The following is a 23335-nucleotide window of genomic DNA, read 5'->3' as shown; positions in this document are numbered from 1 at the left end:
AGAACTTCGTTCTCCGGTACTTGTGGATCATCATCCACCTCCTTTTCTCGGCCCTATCCCATTGAAACCCTATCCGGTTGGGGTGGCCCTTCACCTGCTCGCTCCCTTACTTCATCCTGATCCATTTCCCTATGTCGTCCTCAAGCACGATTCTACAAAAGCAACTACACAATCAATACAAGAATACATAAAATAGGTCAATCCACGACCTACGGTGATCATACTATCAGTTCGATAAGAACAAAAACATGTATAAGCATAAGAATGATCAAGTTCCTCACACACGTGGGCCAAAAACCACCGTAACCCAACACACAACACTACCCCGAAACCTCAAACTCGTCAACAATGAAACAAACTAGTCATGCATACATCTACTAAGCAATGACTCAATAAACAGTAGACAAGTAAGCACTTAATAATCATGGACATGAAATACACATATTAGCATTTAAACATATATGCATATAATTAAGCATGTTTTAAACAAATTTAACTATTTCATTAATCATACAAAAAAATTTCAAGTAAGCATCTAGCAAATAGGCATGTTTTCACATTCATTAAACAACAACTTAATAAAAATAAACACATTATCATAAGTCTCATAATCGATTCGCATGTAAACACATAATAGCAAGTAGTGCTTTTTAACTATATAAAAAACAAATAAATAAATAACCACATAAGCATGCAATACTGTCAATACCAACTCTAACTCAACCTATGTCAACCCTACCCGTCGTCCTTAGGTTTTTGAACCTAAAGCTTTGATACCAATTTTGTAACGACCTAAACTCACACCGGACCTGTTATACACTTCATCATAAAATCAATCAAATAGCCCATGGTCATCTCACTCATCCCATTATGCCAACATGATTATTACATGCTTCCATGGCCACACAAAATACATCAAATTTCTTTCTAAAATACGGATACATTGCCAATTTATAACAATAAAACAATTACATAGCCTTGTCTAAACTTTTCAAAATATACATCATAATACAATATAATATAAGGAAAATCCTTTCCAACCCCGTCCAAGTTCGTGAAGACCAACACCCACCAGCTCTAACTTGTGACCTGAAAAATTATAAAGGAATAAGCACGACGGCTCAGCAAAGATTGCCTAAGTGGCACCTCCTCAAATAAAGTAAGTAATCCAATGCTTTACACATAATGAATAGGTAAAAGGAGTGGGGTCATGCGAGGGATTTAACATATAACACTTAAATTCCCAAATAACTCTTCATCACTATCACATACAATGCCATGCATAAATGTCAATGCAACCCCATATCACATCATACCCTCTCTTGTTCACATCTTTTCTCCATACCATCATGTATCCACATTTTCCCTTCTCCGCTATCATACATCTCCACATCTCATCTACACCATCCTCTCTCTTTTGCCCCTCAAATGCCCTTATGCCATGCACATGGAACATTTTTAATTTCAATTGTTTAATCATCAACTTCCATTCATTACGAAATAAACAAATTTCATGAACAAAACAAATTAATTTTATAACTTAGCATGCTTTAACATACACCACAACAACCATACTAGGAGTAACATGTATAATCCACCACTTAGTCATCTTTTAGCATGTCATGAGAAATTCATATACAAAATAAATATTTAATTCCATTAAACCCATCAATTTAGCAAAACTCAAACATGAACCAAACCCTAGAATTTTCATTCTTCAATTAACATCAAATTAACATGCCAAAAGAGGGGAAAAATATTAAATTAACTACTAAATCAAAGGAAAATCGTCAATTAGACAACTCTACCTCAAAGAAGCTAGCCAAGCCAAACAAGCCCTTAAGCCTCCAAATTTTGAAATTCCCTAGACCCCTTGCAATATTGGTCTCAATAAAAAGCTCTTCTCAAGCTCATCACTCCTTCACCTATGGCTTCATTAAAATCCCACTTTAATCTTTCCAAAAGCAAGCTTGAAATTTGGAAGACAATAAGTGCATATAAATAGATATAGAATGAGAAAGTGAAGGTTTTTGAGAGAGAATTGGGTTATGCCGAGAAGAGGAAGAGAGAAATGAAATGGTTGGTCAAAATTGACTTGTGGTCCATGACTTGCCACTTGTCACCATGTGTGTATTTGTCGTTTTTTGGTTAGTTACCTTTTTGCCCATTAACATCCATTTTAATACCAACAAGGTCTCTAAAATATCTCCCACCAAAATAGATACACCTATATATATATGCATGGGAAATGACTACAATGCCCCTCACTTAAAATGAGAAAACCGAAAGAAGTTCTTTGAGTCCGGAATTCGTTTTGACTTACGAAAAATTCTAAAAATGATACTGTCACTTCCAATTGACTTAAAATGATTAAAAATAAATTTCCAAAACCCTCGACTTAAGAAAAAGACCAAAATGAACTTAGGGGCCCGCGTGACACGTAAAACGAGGCAATGATTAAAATAATCCAAAAAAATGAAATAATTTCTAGAAATTAGAAAATAGGAGAAATCAGTAACATTACATGCATAATAATGAACTTGAGGCATATATATATATATATATATATATATATATATGATTGTATTTTGTTGTATTGCTGCGTTTGTTTGTATTTTGTTGTATTTGCCTTGCAGCTTGCTGGCTGTTGCCTTTTGTCTTGCTTGTACAGTTTCTCTTCTTTGAATGCAATCTTATCTTTTCTAAAAGAACAACCATATATATATTGCCAAAACTAGAGTAATGAAACAGGAGTTGAGAGTTATTTTTTGGGTAATTAAGAAATGATAAGAGTTGTTATGTACCATGACCAAAACTGATGCAAATTTATAATATTTGCTAGCTCTTAACACAAGTTCCTTGCATAAGAAACATTAATGTCAGAAAATGGTCTCTAGCCCACATTCTCAAAGAGAAAGGAGGAGTTCAAGCCTTAGCATGGACAAAAGTGTGTGCGAGTACCTGACCAAAACGAGTCAATGAATAAAATGATCTAAGTGCCATAAACATTTAGCAGTCCCTAGCTTCTAGCTTAAAACTGAAACACTTTATCCAAACAACATAGGAAGCCCCAAGACATGAAGCAAAAGCTAGAACCATAAAAGAACAGTGATGGGCAGGTTCAGCTCTTGACAACTCCACTGAAGTAAACACCTCCATTGCATTTGATGAAAGGAGGTAGTGCTGACCCTTCTGCACTTTCCAGTGTCACATTGGCAGACCCTGCAACCGGGACCGGGTAGAGTGACACAACTCGCATGGCGTTTCTGTCAAATCGGGGGACATCAATGATGGCCATTTGTTGATCATCTATTGAAATCTGAACTTTCCTAATGCGATCTTCCGGCTGTCAATGTCCCCATTGATCTGGCTCCTTGAAGTAAAACACAAAGTAAGCTTGTGAAACTCGTGGACGAAGATCAAACGACATGGAGATTGAAAAACCATTTGGAGGACCAAAACTTCTCTGATTTTCCGCAATATAAATATAGTTAGAAGTTTTATTTTATTTTATTTTATTTTATTTTAAGTTTTGGTATTTTTTCAGTATGATTCATTACTTTGAGAAATTTGTTAATTAAATTTTGTCACACATGTAATCCAAACTTTTTGAGTGGGTGAGTTAAACAAATTACCCAGCATCGTGGTCATCACCGAAGTGAATTCTGCTATGGAGATTAAGAAATGTGTGGTTGTCCATCAATCTGTAGAAATCGCGTGGGATAATTTTGGCGGGTAATCATTGTCAATTCGAACAAGGCATATTTTAACTTTGTCCCTCTTTACTATCAGTTCCACGTAAATTGGATTGTTGCTTAAAGTGCTATTGACCATCGTCCAATACTGACCGTTGATGTGGAGATCGAAGGCTGGGGGGCTTTGAGAGGCCATCATAGTTTCCACAGTAAAATCCAGCTCGCATTAGGTACCTTCCTGGGCTTTGCAATGCTAAATTGTAGCAATTTTTAGTGCCATGAGGGAAAGATCTGAGGGTGGTCATTTCTTAAAGAGTAATGGTTGTGCAACGTGAGGGGTGGCAAAATGGTTCAGGAACTATCAACCCGCCCATATCCGTTCGCTATTTAGTGGTTATGGGTGAACCAAATTTAATTTGAGGATCAAGATGGATTGGATAATTTTTAACCATTTAATTTGAGGGTCAAGATGGGTTGAATATGGTTAACCATATTCAACCCATATTTTACCCATCACATAATAAACATACAACACATATTTATTCTTATATTGCACTCAACTTATTTCTCTCTCTAAAATTTTCACTCACAATCCTCTCTCTCTCTCCCTCTCTCTAAATTTGTTTCTCATCAATTCCCTCTTTCTAAGTTTCTCTTTCTATAAATTTCTTTTAAAAAAATTAAAAAATTTTAAAAATAAATAAAAAAATTTTAAAAATTAAAAAAAAAAAATTTTTTAAAGTAAAAAAATTAAAAAATTAAAAATTAAAAAAAATTAAAAAATAATAATTATTAGATATATATATATAATTGTGGGAATGAGCTCTTCACACATACAAATTTGAGAATATAATAAACTCCAAATTTCACTAAAAGAGGAATTAATTAAGTATCAATAATTAAACAGAAATGAAATGTTCCACTTCATTTGATATTAAAATAATAATAATAAAAAAAAGATACTACAATCATACACAGATCCAACAACGAACAATTGATTTTCAAGATATCGCTGCAACAGCACCACTTCATCACCTCCACCGCCGCCGACACCTTCCTCGCAGCATCGGAGCCCCTCACCGCCAGGATCCAGGCAGTCGTCCGGCGGAGCAGTTTTCAGTCTATTCCTCCGCCGCCGCCAGCACAGGCGGAGGCAGATTTCGATGGTGCAGAGGAGAGGGAAAGTGGCACAAAGGAACGGGAGGAGGAGAGGCGAGCAGAGAGCGAGGAAGAGGCACCGTCTGCGGCAACTCCTTGGCCAAGACGTTAGGATCATTGCCGCCGATTTGATCGTCGTCGACTGAAGGTGGTGGTCGTCATCATTGATGAGTAATTTTAAAATAATTAAAAAATAAAAATAAATTTTTTTTTTTTCATTTGATATATATTCTTTAATTTATTTCTTTTATTAATATACAGATATACAATAATGAGTTAATAGTTCATATTCAAAGCTCCTATCTCTCCATTATTAAAATTTCATTATTAATAAAGCTGTAAATATTTGGTAACTAATTCTACATTTTTAGTTGATGATTCGTATTCATAACTCCTATCTCTCCATTACTAAATTTTCATTATTTTTTTGAAAGTATAAAAAAATTAAAAAATAATAATTAATAGGTTCACCGATCATAACGGGTTGACCCTGCCCATTTTTAACTCGTCCATTTTCAACCCATTCTGAACGGGTTGAATATGGTTCTTGACCCATATTGACCCGTCCATTTTTAACCCAACTCAAATCCGACCCAACCCGCCCATTTGCCACCCTAATTGTATTGATTAGCATTTTTTGTCCACTTTTTATGAACTTGTCATCCATTTCTCATATGATGTCACGGTCTGTCGCTCCGCAGTCAATGTTCAGTTTCCTCACAAGGGATTCTGCATTTAAAAAGAAAATGATATTAGCAGTTAAGTTATAAATAAACCGAGATATTCATAAGTAGCTCAACAATCTCCACCTAAACTCTATCAAGAGTCAAGAGTTGGTTCATAACTTTGTATTCAAGTGTGAAGCAAATGAATCAAACTCAAATTATATTTTCAAGCTTTGTTAAGTAAATCAGACGAGTTCATTTGTTTAACGCCTAAATCTACACGGAACCAAAAATAAAGTATGCACCATGCATTCTTAGTGAATAAATATACCACCTTAGGATTAAGGACAATTTTCATAAATATTTTTTAAAAAATTGCATAATTTGTACAATTAATATCCGAAACATACTAGTGTCATAACATTGACCTGAAAAATGCGCAGAAAGATAGTTTTCCCTATATACAAGAATGCCACAGTTCTCAATTATAAAAATAACATACATTTTCCATGTTCCATGTTTTTGTCAACCATTTTTTGAAAAAAGGAGATTAACCCAAAGGATGATTTGGCACTGATCATTAAATCCCAAGGTACCCAGTGGAATATGTCTAAATGCCTAGGGTTCTAACAAATATGTCCATATAAGCTTACACACGAGTGGAATTGTCCATGAATAACTCTGCATCAAATGTGCCACGATCACTTGGGCTAGTTAATTAGACATGAAATACATTTAATTATATCTGCTTGAATTAATACATTTGCATATTTTTTTAAAATTTCTTTTAACACAACAAAAGAAAAGTAAAATGACTAGGGAACGGGCAGGCATCACAATAGGCTTTTATGTGAGCTATTAATTTTGTAAATGACAAATTTTGGTGTCAAAACATGTCTGATCAAGTTGTAATCTTTGTTTTACTTTTGGGTCTTGATGTTGGAAGCAGAATAACAACGTACTATCAATATGCGTTCAATGTTTATTAGCTCAAGAATATCATATTAGAGAAGGTATGTAATTGATGACACGTTAACATATTATTTTTACTTCTGGAGAATTTTGGTAGTGATAATATTTTGTTTTCCAAATTTTGTTAGGAAAATCTCACTGCCACAACTGACCGGGTGCGCCTAGGTTTTACCGTGTTTTACAAAATATATTTTAGAGAATGAAACTCACCGGCCAAGTGGAACAGGCCGCGCCCTACGTAACTGGTTGCGCTCTTGTAGACCAAAAAGGTAAGTTTCAATCCTTGTTCAAATTGGTTTATCTTTTTGGCTAGATTTTTGTAACGACCCTAAACTGATACCATTAATACTAAAAAAATTTCGGCATGACCTCCCCTAAAAAGGGCCTACCACAATCTGCTCAAATGAAAAAAATGCAATGGTCTTTCAAGACTTATCCAACCTATCCCAACACACAATACAACTTATATACTAGCATCCCATTCATCCGTTCATTATACCTCAACATGGTTCATCTCATGGTGGAACATCTACATACCGTTTAATCCAAATTATCATAATTACAGTCCCAAAATATATGGTTAAAATCTAAAGCACATGTCTTACAACGTTTAGACAACTTATACTAAAGTTACAGCCCATAATTATAATTACAATAACAAGAGTCCACAAACCTCTATACCGAATATAACAAACTAAGGTTTTACAAAAAAAATATGGGACTTAATACAAAAATAGCAAAAAAGTCCTCTAATCCAAATTAGGTCTGTGGTGGAACGTCATTTACCACTTCTTTCCCGTTTCCTGAAAAAAATTATTAAAATGAAAGGGTGAGCATAAGCTCAGTAGGAAGTGCCTAAGGCACACCTCTTGAGACTCCGTGAATCCACACAATGAATAGGAATAAGAAAATTGGAATCATACCATGCCGGGAGTAAAAATATAACTACGATATCACATCATTAATTCGATACAACAAATGAATTTGTCATGTAATGATATGTCATGCCATGCAATGTCACTCCCCATTTTTCAAAACCATTTCCGTCAACATTTTCAAACCGTTAGTGAACCCGTCCCATGGCAACTCCATGGCAGCACGAGAGGAGGATTGGCCACTATCTCTGACCCATGGCAACTCTATGGCGTCATTTGGGGCCCAAGTAACTCCACCACACTATGGCGATCTCCCTAATCCCCTCTAGGCCTCACTAACGCCACGGTTCCTAGTCAACTCCTAGACGGCCAAATTTTTCATAAAATCCTTTTCAAAATTCTTTCCCAAAATCGTTTTATTTCTTTTAAATCAATTTTTTTATTTTTTTTTATGCCAATAAAGAAATTTTTATTCCTTACAAGTCAAATATTCACAATTCACATGCCTCATAGGAATATTCTAGAAATTTATATCATACTTCAAAATCATAAAATTCAGCATAATAATATGCATGAAATTTAACATCACTTGAACCTAGTTCTTTATCACATAACCACTAACATATATATATACACATCTCATATACAATACATAACATATATGAAAAATAACACAAATTAAACAAAAATTATGAAAAATAATTTACCAAAATCTAAGAGATTGTAGATTAAACGCCCCTACCTCACTTAAATGCAAAACCCTCAATTTTGTGTCCTAAATTTCGAAATCCAAGGATGCTCCAAAGCTGAAATTGCTCACATCTATGTGAAGATCTCACCACGCTCTTCGTTTTTCCCGCAAACGGCACCCAAAAATTCTAAGAAATGAGGAATTAATCAAAGGTTGAAATTGTAAAAGAAAAAGAAAAAAAAAAAAGGCAAGCGGAGAGAGAGAATACTGGCCGAGAGAGAAGAGAAACAAAAAATGGGTCTGTAATCCCATTTGCCACATGATAACTTAAAGTGAAGTGGGAAAAATTTCTTTTAACATAAATAAATATATATATATATATATATATATATATATATATATATATCATGAATATTACAATTTTTGTAAGACAATACATGCACGGAAATTTCTTATTTTTCAAGTACAATTAGTTCAAAAATCTATATAAACACTTTTGCTCTCTAGGTTTTGTATTGGTTTTTGGAACTAAAATTTCAGAGATTTTGTGAGAGCTATATTTTTAATTTAGAAAACCAAACCTAATTTTTTTGAATTTTATTTTGAAAGCACACGTATAAACAAGAGTAATTTAAATTGCATTGCTATATTTCAGCTTGACAAATTTTTTCTCTTATAAAAAGGGAGAAGTGTCGTCTTCCTATATTATTTCAAGTAGATATTTGCTTTACAAAATTATATATATCTTCAACTGATTAGATGATTTAAAATTGGTCATTCTTTAATTTTATTTTCTCTCATTTATTTCAAATTGTGTTACTCACATTCCAACAAATCTAGCACTCCAACTAACTTAAAATTAATCTATCACTAGAACCAAATTCAAACCATGCTACCACACTAAAGCCTTATTCTTACTTACAAATGAAACTCCTACTTTATATTGGAGTCATCCTCCTAATAAACAACCTGATACAATATTATTTATTCTCTAGAGCACTATTCTAAGTAACGCTTTCAATTTCTCTAAAATATTCTATACTTCACACATTACTATAACTTTTCTATAGTATTCCACCACTCCACGACACTCCTCACAACTATGAAAGATTTTAGAATCTATTTTCTACCTATGTCAAGCAGAGACATTACAAAGTCCTTCCCAACATTCACGATAGTTGGAAAACATTGCAAAGTCCCCTCCAACATTCGCGATAATTGGAAAACAATCATCGTATATGTGACAACCTACCTACACGTGGGTAGAGCATGACAAATAGGTAGTTTGAGAACAACAAATCAATCAAGGATTAAAATCACAAAACCTTCATCTACTTTTAAAATTGAGCATAAAATCCCAATAGAATTTAAAAACCCCTAAACTAAAATAAAACTTTATCACATTGCCCCTATTTATGTTACTCTGCCGTCAAAAGGGAGCAGTGTTTGTCACGTTCTTATGTTTAATCATTTTATGCTGAAAATGCCCCTCAGGTCAAGACGTGACTGGCACCCCATACACACCTTGCTACTCTCTTTATGCCGAAAATGCCCTCAGCTATCTTCGTCCTGTCCTCGTAAGTACACAAAGACATACATTTGTAGGCAACATACAATCACCAACATGGGGACATCGAATTCCTTGGTGTCCCAGATAGATTCTAGCGAAGAATACAAATTGAGGTTACTTGTGTACACATCAATGGTGGCTTCTACAATGGTGAATTGGGGATTGTTGCAATTAGGATCGAAAGCGAACTAGAAGACCAGAAAACGTTTGGTGATATTGAAATAGTCGGAGTAACAAGTGCATCATTGACGATCAAATGCCGATCAACAGTGATGGGAATGAGTACCATGCGTGAAGGGTTTATGGGTACGGTTTTTTCCTAAGAAATGGGAGTAGTAAATGAGTTGTAGGCCATTGGATGAGTTGAATATGCAGTAGGTTTCGTCTCGGTCGGTGGGGCAACTGGTGGCGACGATGGTCGGCTTGATGGGTCGACCGATGGGGTTATGGGAGGGGAAATTGGATAAGATCCATATATATGCTGTATATAATAGAAAATTAATAAAATAATATATATATATATATATATATATATATATATATTTTGATGAGTAATAAAATAACATTTCTCTAATGGTAAAAAATAATATTTCTCTAATTCTCATTTTCAATAATAATAAAATAGTAATATTTAATGAAGTTGCGGGACTCATGAAAGAAATGATAACTAATTTTCAAAAATTTTAAAATGTGAAAAGTCAAAATATAATTTACCTCTTTAAAAAAAAAAATTAAAAACCACAACAAAAAACCAAAACTCAAAGCGTAACCAAACAGGCCTAAGCTGATTGTTTCATGTTTTCTAGTACGGTTCTTTTAGTTATCTTATTGGTCAACTATATATTTACTGATTCTAACTTATTATACAACTGCTCTATTTATTTTTACTTTATTTATAAAAAGTTTGCAATTGTGTGTATATAAAGAAAACTGTACAAAAGGTAAATGGGCCATTGTATGAAGGTTCATGGGCTGTTACACCAATAAATGAAATATTGGTCTAACAAGAACAATATTATAAAATTCTCAATGTCTGGTCCATGGACCACCAACAAGGTCTACTGTTGAAACCATATACACCAGGCCCAGACGTCATATAACCGTTGCAGCAACAATTAATTAGGTCATTCTCTGGTAGAACCATGCCATTTTGAGCAATTCCAATGCGACACCTGAATCTACAGGTCTAGAGGTCATGGTGGTGGGCGAATGAACGAAGATGGAAAATCCCACACACGCCGAGCAGCCGCACTATCTTTTTGGGACAGCCACAGAAGCTGGCAAAGATCATCAGGTATCATGTTTTAGAGTACTTTGTGAAAAGTTCCAAGTGTTACCTGTTAACTAGGGGGCAAATGGGCGGGTTGGGTCAGATTTGAGTTGGGTTAAAAATGAGTGGATCAATATGGGTCAAGAATCATATTTAATTCGTTCAGAATGGGTTGAAAATGGACGGTTGAAAATGGACAGGACCAACCCGTTATGACCCGTGAACCCATTAATTATTATTTTTTAATTTTTTTATACTTTCAAAAAAATAATGAAAATTTAGTAATGGAGAGATAGGAGTTATAAATACGAATCATCAACTAAAAATGTAGAATTAGTTATTAAATATTTACAGCTTTATTAATAATGAAATTTTAATAATGAAGATATAGGAGCTTTAAATATGAACTATTAACTAATTATTGTATGTCTGTATATTAATAAAAGAAATAAATTAAAATATATATATCAAATGAAAAAAAAAAAAAAAAAAAATTGTTATTAATAATTTTATTTTTATTTTTTAATTTTTTTTAATTATTTTTAAAAATTTTAAAATTACTCATCAACGATGACGACCACCACCTTCCGTCGGCGACGATCAAATCGGCGGCGATGATCCTAACGTCTTGGCCAAGGAGTTGCCGCAAACGGTGCCTCTTCCTTGCTCTCTGCTCGCCTCTCCTCCTCACGTTCCTCTGCACCACTTTCCCTCTTCTCTGCGCCATCGAAATCTGCCTCCGCCTGTGCCAGCGGCGGCGAAGGAATAGACTGAAAACTGCTCCGCCAGACGACTGCCTGGATCCTGGCGGCGAGGGGCTCCGATGTTGTGAGGAAGGTGTCGGCGGTGGTGGAGGTGATGAAGTGGTGCTGTTGCAGCGATATCTTGAAGATCAATTGTTCCTGGTTGTTGCATCTGTGTATGCGGTATCTTTTTTTTTTTTTTTTTTTTTTTTTTTTTAATATCAAATGAAGTGGAACATTTCATTTCTGTTTAATTATTGATACTTAATTAATTCCACTTTTAGTGAAATTTGGAGTTTATTATATTCTCAAATCTGTATGTGTGAAGAGCTCATTCCCAACAATTATATATATATATAATTATTATTATTTTTTAATTTTTTTAATTTTTAATTTTATAATTTTTTTAATTTTTAAATTTTTTTACTTATTTTTAAAAATTTTTATTTTTAATTTTTAAAAATTTATTTATTTTTAAAATTTTTTATTTATTTTTAAAATTTTAAATTTTTTTAAAAGAAATTTATAGAGAGAGAAACTTAGAAAGAGGGAATTGATGAGAGACAAATTTAGAGAGAGAGAGAGAGAGGATTGTGAGTGAAAATTTTAAAGAGAAATAAGTTGAGTGCAATATAAGAATAGATGTGTGTTGTCTGTTTATTATGTGATGAGTGAAATATGAGTTAAATATGGTTAACCATATTCAACCCATCTTGACCCTCAAATTAAATAGTTAAAAATTATCCAATCCATCTTGACACTCAAATTAAATTTGGTTCACCCATAACCACTAAATAACGGACGGATATGGGCGGGTTGATGGTTCCTGACCCATTTTGTCACCCTTACTGTCAACCATGCATTCAATTTTGAATCTGTTGGAATTGCTGAGTTCTCTATTTGGTGCTGAATTTGCTGCATTGTGATGCCAGAATGAAAAGGAATTCTCATTGCCTATCTTTGCATGGACAAGTTAATTGCTTAAGTTCAGGCCTGAGCTGCATCAAGTTTCTCCAATTGTATGAGCACTTTTGAGGTATTTTCAACTCCCATATGTATCCATTTCTCACTTGATATTCTTCAATCCACTGTGCCCATGAGCTACTTTTGTTATCAATTACTACCATATTCCGTAAATGCCTTAGCATAGAGGCTTTGTTGAGGAGTTCCACATTTCGGCCACTTTTTCTTTCTTGTTATTAAGACCATTGCCTGACCATAGGAAATTCATGCAAAGGCTATTGATATCAGTTATCATAGATTTGGGGAGGATAAACATTTTAGCCCAATACATTGTTGCGAAATTAAGTTGAAAAATAGATCAAAAACACACACACACAACAAGAACATAGATTTTACTTGGTTCACCCAAAATTAGGGCTACATCCAAGGGTTGCAGGGATTTCAGTACGATGATAAAAAACAACAGCCGATAAAAAGAGTTCAGAATGAATAAATACTCTCGCACTAGGGCAACATAAATTACCAAAAATACCGTCCAAAAAATTCGGGATATTTTGGTCCATACATTTGCATGCTTATAAGAATGAATTGGATGAGTTGAATCCTCCTAGATAGGAAATAGACCTGCTTGTCCAATGCACAATCCTGTTTGTAATTGTCTCAACCAGTGCCCTGCGGTCATGTGCTCTTAGTCTTGTAGCTATAGGCACTCCCTATACCGAATAGGTAGTGATCCAATGGTAATCTATAGGAGATTAGATATGCGTTGCTGAGTAGGAGAGTCTATCCAGCAACTAAAAATAGAGCTTTTGGTTTGGTTGATGTGAAGTTCTGAGAGAGAGGTGAAGAGGAGCATTGTGGAAAACAACTTAGTCCAAGCTTCCATGTGAGAGAAGGATGAGGTCATCAGCAAAAATTAAGTGGGTTAATGACCTCTTCTTACACCTCCAAAAGAACTTGAAGCTTGGAATGGTTGAGGTGAGTTTCGTTGGATGTTTGTTGCATGTTCTGCCATGTTTGGGAGTACCGAATCGGTGGTTTGGATATGGAATTTGAAGAAATTTAGTTAAAAACACCAATTTGATGCTCCCAAATGCAGCGTTCGGGTTTTTCAGTTATTATATTGATCAACTTCTTAGTGCGCTCTTATTACTAGTTGTAATACAAAATAAGAAAGTCCTACGTTCTCATCAACATATTTGATATACCACCAAGGTATTATATTTTTTCAAAGTAAAATATAAAAGGTTTGAGTTTTTCCAAAAATATTGTGAGGGACCGTAGGGAAAAAATAATTATCAAAATTAACAGATTTGATATGTATAGAGGAAAACAAAGAACCAATTAAATGAACAGAGGCACAAGGTGACGTACAATCCTCATATATGCAAAAAAGTGAATTGAGGCTATTGTAAGATTTTTTCCTAATTAAGACTTGCTAATTTTGTAAGGAACATTTAAATTAAAGTTTCTTCTTTCCTCACATAGGGCAGTACTAAAAGCTCAGGGCCGGTTTGGATTCGGTTTTATGAAAATAGTTCTCAAAAATTTAAAAAAATAAAAAACTATAGTAGTAAATTTTAAAAAAATCAGTTTTTTTTTTTTTTTTTTTTTTTTTTTCTTGAAAAGAGACCTTTTTCAAAACTCAGTTTTCCCAAAATAGTTTTGAAAGAAAGAGTAATCAAACAAGCCTTTGTACATTTTTTTAATTTTTAATTGTTTGAAAATAGAAAATTATTCTCAGAAAACTGAGTGGTTTGATAATATAGCTACTGTGATAATAGCTAGTCAAGCACTCCTAATAGCCTTGATTGATGGATAATAATTACCGAGCTAAATTTTAAAATATATAAACTAGATAATAGGAGCATATATACAAACTGTAACAATTTGATGAGCAATTTACTCAAGCACTCATAATACTCTTGATTGAGGAGACTAATCATACATGCACAAAATTTTCTTTGCATTAGATTAACTACATTAGGCTCTTCATACTCTTATAGTTGATTACTTAAAGCAAGGTGCGGAAGTATGACAACACACTACCACCAATATTTGTAGTCTAGTGCTAATTTCTTACTTTACAAAGTAGAAGGTCGAGAGTTGAAGTTCTCGTGGGAGCAATATAGGCTTGCAAAGTTCTTGTCAAGGTAAAAAAAAAAAAAAAAAAAAAAAGTAGCATATATTAAGCAGAAAAACATTACACCCTCCCACTTTGCCCCTATGGGGGGACTTGAACCCTCAACCTTCTACTTCGGAAGTACTACTACTACAACTCCTGTGGTAGAAAAACTGTAAATACTTGTCATGTATACATTTGTGTTTCATTAGTTTTACAAAAGATAAAAGGAGAATATGAATTTGTCAAACCAAATGCTTATTTCTGAAATTGCAATGGATGAATCTATTTAATAAGTAGATTAAATAAATTTTATAGAATTCTTTTAATCGACTTGGGTTAATTGAATCATAAACATCTGTTTAATTTTTATTTTTTAATTTTTATTTATTATTATTATTATTATTTTTCACTACTTGCTTAGTAAATTATTCAAATAAGAACAATATATTTAAAATGTAATAGGCTCACTATTATAATTTCTTTCAAACATTTTATTAGAAATACAATAAATTAGAAATTTCCAGATATTGCTCGAAAGTTTCTCTAGTTTGAGATAGAAAACGCAGTAACTTCCAAGTATCCAATTTGCATATATCTGACTTTACATATAAATTTTCAGATTCTTTAAGCATGAAATAACTTGGTGAAGTAAGTATAAAAGTATCAGCATGTAGTACCTTAAAGGCCCAAGAAGAATTCTTGCATTTGATATTAAGATCACAATATATGAATAGAAGTTTCTTGCTTTAATTTAATGCAGTAATCCACAAGCTAATGTAATCTTCGTATATTAGTTCACATTTTATTTGTTTTCCGTAAATAAAAACTTAATAGATTGAAACAACTATGCAAGAGCAAATAGAGAAGCTTATTTCACAAGTATAGCAAGCAAATGAAGAGAAATGACAAATAGTACTAATGAGAAATTGAACAAATGTCCACCCTCAGACACATCAATTGCAGAAAACACTTCCATGGCGTTCAGGAGGGGTGCCAAAGTCGAGCCCTCTGCCGGAGAAATAGTCACATTGGCTGAACCATTGACCGGCACAGAAAACAGCGTTACCACACGGCATTCTTCATCCAAAATGTCAATATTAGGAATATCAGTAACAGCCATTTTGTTGTTGTCTATATAGATTTCAACACTGCTAGTTTGATTTTGTGCCAACCGAGAAACAGGGTCCAAGAAATAGAGCACAAAGTAGGCTTGTACTGCTGTTCGAGGGGAAAAATCAATGGACAAATATATAGAGTCTGTTAGACTTGGTGCTTGGATCGCATATCCTATTACTGGCCATGGTGGCATATTTTCTGCAAATGAATAAATTTGATATATGCTGTCGGCCTGAATGCTGAGATAATTGGACATTTCTTTGGATTTCCAAATCCGATTGTAGGGTTCTGCACGGAAATCTATATTCTGCCTGTAAATTTCATGCCCATACACTCCAGTAATTAATTACTATTCATATGGGATTTCCAGGTAATTAGTTTCCAAATGCACTTCAAAGTATGACAGAAGATAAAAGTAGTATTAGTTTGTTGTTTTGAAAGGTATGAAGCAAAAATTAGCGCTCTTGTAATGTTTATATTTACCATTAAGTTTATGGATCAAAGGATGCAAGTTAAATGGAGGTGAGGATTAGAAGTCGAGTTAATTTACTTACTCAACACTTGCATTTGCGCCGTAGTTGATCCCGCTATGAAGGTACAAAGCTGTGGTGTTGTCCATCCAATTATAAGCATCATAAATTTTATAAGCTTCAAGAGAAGAAATGAAGGGAACATTATTGTCCATGGTACGAATCAAGCACACCCTAGCTTGCGACTTCTTGGTTATGTAAAGCAGTTCACAATAGACCATCTCTTCATTTATGGAAGTCGTTACTTTTGCCCACAAGGTCCCATCTATCTCTAGACGAAACCTTGGCGGATTTGAGAGGCCATCATAGTTGCCATAGTAAAAGCCCGCTCGAAAGAGGTACTTCTCATACGCGTCATAAAAGTATAATGTATAACAGTTTTTGTGGCCTTTGTGGAAGTAGCGTAGCGTATTCATCTGAAAGTGAGTTTGGCTGGTGGGGAGGACTTTGTTCTTTCCGGTTTTAATTAACCCTTCGTCGGTTTGCCAGGTTATGTCGCTATTATCGGTTGCTGGGGTTTGAGTGGATGCTCCACAGTCTATGCGCGAGTTGTAGGAGCTATAACCTGTGATCATATGCATACATATATAGATGATTATGTTATATAGAGAGATGCTTTGAAAAATATGATAATTGCTTTTGTAAGTTCACAGGACATGAACACTACTACTGATTGAGCCGTACTTTCATATGAAGAAGCCTTTGGTATAGAAAGCATCAGCAAGAGAACTGCCATCGTTTTCCATTGATCCATGTGTGATACCCCCGAATTTCCGAATGCGGGTTGGCCAGGCCCACGCCCGAATACCCGAGGATATCAAAACAAATTGATAATAAACAAACACAGAGTACAAAAGAATAAAGAAGAATAAATAAAATGCTGACAAAAAACTAAAATGATAATCTAATAATAAACCTCATAATATATTTCCATTAATTAATAAACTCTTCTGATACAACTGATCCTCCAAAAAACAACTCGGGAATCCATACTGTGTGGACCCCTAGAAAATCCAAACTAAACAAATGACAGTAATCTAAAACAGGAAACTGAATCATAAAGGAACTCCTATGTAGCATCGGAAGAATGAAGTAGACTGATCCCCGCTCAGCACGAACAACCTCTACTCGTGACGAACACCTGAAAAATAATGGTGGGTCAGGCCCACAAACAAGTTCTACTCTACTACAGTCCAAGCAGAGATCCGATATACGTATACATCCTAGTCAATCCAACAGTAACTAATAGTCCGTATATATATATATACACACTAAAGGAACCTCACTAGACTATAGGGTTGTCTCAACCTGAATAGTAGGCAACATGCAAAACGCACATATAGTGGGCATGAGTACCTAGACCTACCAGGGTACACAACTACACTATATCTAGCTACACATCCCTGGCGATATACGCGCCCTAACCATTGATCCTGAGACTCAAGCTCATATCATGGCACCATATTTATATATATAAAATCTAGTAACCATCCTATCCAGCATAAATTAATCCTCTATAAGTCATTCAACATGTGTTCAGCTGACCTGACTTGAATATAAGTAGGACTTAACATTTTAGTTAATCCATTCCCTTATATAATAAATTAATCCTCCATAAGTCATTCAACTTGTTCAGCTGACCTGACTTAAATATAAGTAGGACTTAACATTTTAGTTAATCCATTCCCTTATATAAAATAGGTAGGACTTAACTGATAAGTTAATCCGTCCCTAGAATGCCACCGTCCCATACCGGTGCATTAAACCACACAATCCAACAATTGATGTAATAATTAAAGAAATACATCAAACATTCCAGAAATAACTATGATAATATGATATCAAGTTATCACAGAATATGAATGACTTATTATTTATTTAAGCTCATATATCATATGTCCTACACAAACTGAATCTTATACATGATGATATTTTATTATATCGTCAAATAAGCATTCTCCATATCCAATTCATCCTACACATTTATTCTCAATTGCTAAAGCATTTTAAAAGATTAAATCCATTCGTTTGTGTAAACATTTAAATAGCAAGCATCGTTATGATTGAGTGTATTTAAATTTATTTAAACCCAAACCTAGTCCCTATTTAATGTTCAGGAATCCTAGGCATGTTTCTACGTTCCATCATTCCACATATATGAAAAATACATAATTCAAACATATAAAAATTCACACCAGAAATCAAATCAAAATCATGCATTTTTTAATTTATAACACAAGAACAGATATGACCCAATTTCACAGAAACCTATACTTTAATCCAATTAAACATGCATAATTATTTAATTTTACGTGTTTAGTAAATCCTGGAATTTCCTAGGCATGTACAGAAACACGAATCAAAGGGAAAGAGATAGAAGAAGAACTTGCCTTAAACTTTCGGATTGAAAGTTAAACTTCTTCTTCCTTGATCTTCTCTCTAAAGGGTTTTCTCCTCCTTCCTCCCTCTTTCTCCTTCTCTCTCTAACTCTCTCTCTAGAATATATTACGTGATATATTTTCACTCCTTTTTCAACCTATAGTTGTGTATTTATAGGCTAAATAATAATCCTATTCCTTTCCCAATCCAAGTCAACTTAATAAAAAAAAATAAAAATGAAAATATTAAAAAGGTAACTTAAAATATGTTACGTATATAATCTATGTATATCCTTATTAATTAAATAAAATATATACATTAGATTATTTAGTAATACTAAAGTTACCATAATATTAAAAGGTAACTTAAAACATGTTAAGTATATAATCTATCTGTATTCTCATTAAATAAATAAAATATATACATCAGATTATTTATTTATACTAAAGTTACCATAATATTAAAAAGGTAACTTAAAACATGTTACGTATAAAATATATGTATATCTTTATTATATAAATATATAAAATATATACATCAGATTATTTATTAATACTAAAGTTACTATAATATTAATAAATTACTTTCCTTTTTATATATATGTATATACATATATATCTATATATATACATATACAACTATCCATGGATAATTATCCATACCCATCCAACCTCCTATCCAAGCAGTCCATGGGATCCAATTGGTTGGCCAATTACCACTAACCATAACCATAAAAGAAAAATAAAATAAAATAATAAAAGAAATGAAAACATTTAATTTACAATTAATTAACATTAATCAAATACATCATTTAAGCACACAATCTAATTAAACAAATAATACAAATAACACCTAGACAAAATACAAATAACACATAGATAAGTAACCAATTAATCAAGTAACACTTAATTCAATTAAACACATAAACAATTAGTCAAATAATCAATTAAACAATTAAAAAAAATATAATAAAAATAAATAAATAAATACCGAGACTATCCTTTTAAAATTAGGGGTATTACACCATGTGCTGGGATTATATGCCCTACAAGCTAATTAATTATTATTAATTCGATATTTTATTTATAAATGTGATATTCATGCATTGGACTTTACATATTTTTGCATGAGATGCATTACTGTCCTCAAGTTGCATTATAGGTGACTTAAGTGTGTAAATGAGATTTACACGCAGGAGAATTGGGTTCACCGGTTTCTTGTACCTTGGCATTGTTCGCAGTCAGTTATAAAAGTTGGGCACTTTTATCTGTAAGACTGTTGAGGATATCAAAGATGGATTGGACCAAACCCGACCCGTGAGTAAAGCATCAGGTTGAATGGTAGGTCCGAGCCCAAGCAAAAAGGGTAGCGTAATGAGCCCAACACCCACGAAAGAAGGATCGGACCGAACAGTTGAACTCAGCCCATAACGCAACACTGAGAGTTAGGCCCAACGTCTGAGGCTTACATAATGAAGTCAGGCCCAAAAGGAAGAAGGCCCTAGAATAAGAACCCTATGTAATAAGTTGGTTAGAATATTTGTAATGGTCTATAAATAGACCATACGAGTAGAGAGAAAAGGAGGGTTTTTGGAGTTTTCATTTTGTTGAAGTGTAAGAATTCTAGAGAGAGAAAGGTGAGTTAATCTCTTGCATCTTCAATTGGCGCCGTCTGTGGGAAACGTTGAAGGTTGATTCTTGTTCGATCAACGTCATGTTGATTCCGACTGATTGATGACGACGAAGCTTGATTTGTAGAAGTTTAGTCCAGATCTAAGAGATTGCGGTTGGCTCTTGAGAGATTCTGGATTCTTAATTGATTCTGAGAGATTGGTGTTAGGTTTACGCAGCCGTGATTCACTCTATCGCGGCTCGATCCGGGAAGCTCAAATGCCAGAAAAACTCTGATCTATTGAAGGGAAAACAAAACTCGTAAAATTTGAGTTCAGATTTGCCGTGATTCGCGTCAGCGAGACTCCGATCTAAATTAGAATTCACGATTCATGCCTTTGCTCCGTTCTGGAATGATGACTGGGGGTGAGAACTCCAATACGGTAAAGAATGTCTAGCAGATGAAGCTTGATGAGTTGATGAGCATGATCGAAGCTCTCAGAAGAGAGAATGCAGATTTAAGGACTGAAATGCAGCGTCAAGAAGTTCCGGTGATTCCGAGACCGCTCCCGGCAGGAGAACAAGTTGCACGTACCGATGCGGCACATCACGGCGAGGAGGTAGGGAACAATCAGATAGATCTTCACCGCGAGGAAGTCCGGCCAAATGATTTACCGCCAAATCCTCGTCGTATTGATGATCGTGAAGGATCAACTCACGTGGATCCACGGCGTGAATAGATCAGGCGAAATGAAGCCATGACTTTTGATCCACATCAAGAAATGCTCAGCCGAGGTGAAGCAATGGAGTTTGATCGTCACAAAGCTATACCTCCATGGCACAGAGAGTTTGTTGAGGACAGATCATTCGATCCGACTTATCGGCCTTCCATGGCGACGTTCGACTATCGCGGCTAAGAGAGGAGATCTGTAGATCAGAGAGCAACCACGGGGTTCCAGAGGGAAAATGAAGCCCTCCGTTCAGCAGCTCGAATGGTTGATTCACCAATCACTGATGAAATTCTGAATGCTCCGAGTCTGAGGAAATTTTCCATGCCCGTTTTCATTCTGTTCGACGGAACGACCGATCCGATTGATCATGTGTATCACATCCAGTTAAAAATGGCTCTGAACATTGAGAATGATTCCTTGATGTGCAAGTGCTTCCCTACAAGTCTAGCTGGACTAGTGCTCAATTGGTTTAAGAACCTGCCGAGGGGCTCAGTGGATAGTTTCCGAAGCTTGTGTGATCGGTTCATAAGCCAATATTATGGAAATAAGCGTCCAGCAAAGGACATTTCGAACCTATTCACAATGAAGCAGCATGAGGATGAGCGTCTCCAAGCTTTCCTAACCAGGTTTAACCTTACCAAGAGTATGGTGATTGAATGTCACCATTCTACGGCGGTTCAAGCTTTTATACTGGCCATGACTCGTGGCACTCCATTCCACACAAGCTTGGTGGTGAACACGCCGAAGACTATAGATGAACATAATGAAAGAGCTGATGGATTTGTGCGTTTGGAAGAAGAAGAGGCAGTAAACGCTTGGAAGACATCCGTCATATCAACAGAGGACAAAACCAAAGCAAAGATCAGACAAAAGCAGGTTCAGCCACAGCGTTCCTCGTGGAAATCTGAGTAGAGGCCCAGAGAGGAAGAGCTGGTTACTCCATTGAAAGTTACCTTAGCAAGGCTGTACCAAGAAAATAAAGATAAGTTCCGACCACCTTTACCAATCAAACAACCCCTCGAACAGAGGGATCAGTCTAAGCATTATGCATTTCATTCTGACTTTGGCCATCAGACTAACGAATACAAGAACTTAAGGAGACAGGTAGAGATACTGATAGCCAGAGGCGAGTTCGCAAGTTATATTCAAGGCCCGGTGGTGGAACAGAACCGACCAAAGAGCACGTGAAGAGGAATCAGAAGTCGAACTCTCACAATACGCAACCAGTCCGAATAATCAATGTAATTCACGGTCGGCCTGAGCCTACTGAGGAGTCAGATGAACTACTTCTAACATGCCTTCGCAAGGCACGGATGAAGAAAAGGATAGGAAGTGTAAACACTCTGCACCAACAGAGCGCAACAACACAGATAAAGTTTGACAGAACAGATTTATTACTTGTTCAGATCCCTCATGAGGACCCGTTGGTCTTCAGTTTGACAGTGGCTGAATGTTTGGTACGCAGAGTTCTGATTGATCCTGGAAGTAGTGCGAACGTCATGCCAAGGGATACATTTGATCGGCTCAAGATTAAGTCGGCCTGGCTCAAATCTACCGGGAATCCTCTACTAGGGTTTGATGGAAAACGAGTGGAGCCCATCAGTATGGTGGAGGTAGCAGTACATGCGGCAGAGAGGGTTCTGATGGAGACCTTTGTGGTTGTCAAAATTCATCCCTCTTATAACCTTCTGATGGGCAGAGGGTGGATCCACAGTGTTCAAGGTGTTCCTTCCACTCTGCATCAAGTAATGAGATGCCTGGGGCTAGACGGATCCAAGGTGATCGACATTCATGGGGACCAGGTTACAGCTAAGGAATGTTATTCAATAACGCTGAAGTATGCTGGAAAAAGGGAAATCACCCATCCGTTCGGCAAGCCCGAGATAGCAATTACAGGAACCTCCCCCCAAGCAAAATGGGGAGGAGGAGCCAGTGGACTTGACCGAAGAACCCCTGGTTGATGTACAGATCGATCAGTTCCGACCAGAACGAACAACCAGAGTGGGGGAACGACTTGCTGTGGTGGAGAAACAGGAGTTAGTTGATTTCTTGTCTCAGAATGCCAATGTATTTGCGTGGAGCCACCTAGACATGCCTGGAATCGATCCTTCCGTATCTTGTCACTCCTTGAACGTAAGTCCCAATGCAAGACCTGTAAAGCAGAAGCAGCGAAGGTTTGCTCCAGAGCATAACCAGATCATAGCCGAGGAGGTTGACAGGCTACTTGATGCGGGGTTTATAA

General features: G+C 35.3%; 2 protein-coding genes across 2 annotated transcripts; one reads left to right on the top strand and one right to left on the bottom strand.

Moving 5' to 3' along the window:
- Nucleotides 1-11516: 11516 nt before the first annotated feature.
- Nucleotides 11517-17109, bottom strand: LOC132304909 (uncharacterized protein At1g24485-like). The gene is made up of 4 exons (XM_059802610.1): nt 17058-17109; nt 16398-16938; nt 15644-16154; nt 11517-11765 (listed from the first exon to the last, which is right to left on the bottom strand). Exons 1-4 carry the CDS (start codon nt 17107-17109, stop codon nt 11517-11519), a joined length of 1353 nt encoding a protein of 450 aa, XP_059658593.1.
- Nucleotides 17110-21738: 4629 nt separating this feature from the next.
- Nucleotides 21739-23054, top strand: LOC132304908 (uncharacterized). The gene is made up of 2 exons (XM_059802608.1): nt 21739-21969; nt 22191-23054. The coding sequence occupies exons 1-2, from the start codon at nt 21739-21741 to the stop codon at nt 23052-23054; spliced, it is 1095 nt and encodes a 364-aa protein (XP_059658591.1).
- Nucleotides 23055-23335: the final 281 nt, after the last annotated feature.

This window comes from Cornus florida, unplaced genomic scaffold (genome assembly GCF_030987335.1).
Source record: "Cornus florida cultivar Cherokee Brave unplaced genomic scaffold, ASM3098733v1 CherokeeBrave_3.0.0_Hap2_Chr04, whole genome shotgun sequence".
In the NCBI taxonomy this organism is placed as follows: Eukaryota; Viridiplantae; Streptophyta; class Magnoliopsida; order Cornales; family Cornaceae; genus Cornus; species Cornus florida.
This window is presented reverse-complemented; position numbering and strand designations above follow the sequence as displayed.

What these genes read in the sequence shown, in the direction of transcription:
- LOC132304909 (XM_059802610.1), bottom strand. Translation starts at nt 17,109, where the DNA reads ATGGCAGTTCTCTTGCTGATGCTTTCTATACCAAAGGCTTCTTCATAT. An exon ending in AAAGGCTTCTTCATATGAAA is followed by an intron (nt 16,939 to 17,057) that starts GTACGGCTCAAT and finishes ATATGATCACAG; the next exon opens with GTTATAGCTCCTACAACTCG. An exon ending in ATTTGTTCAATTTCTCATTA is followed by an intron (nt 11,766 to 15,643) that starts GTACTATTTGTC and finishes TCGCTGCAACAG; the next exon opens with CACCACTTCATCACCTCCAC.
- LOC132304908 (XM_059802608.1), top strand. Translation starts at nt 21,739, where the DNA reads ATGGTGATTGAATGTCACCATTCTACGGCGGTTCAAGCTTTTATACTG. An exon ending in CAAAGATCAGACAAAAGCAG is followed by an intron (nt 21,970 to 22,190) that starts GTTCAGCCACAG and finishes CAAGAACTTAAG; the next exon opens with GAGACAGGTAGAGATACTGA.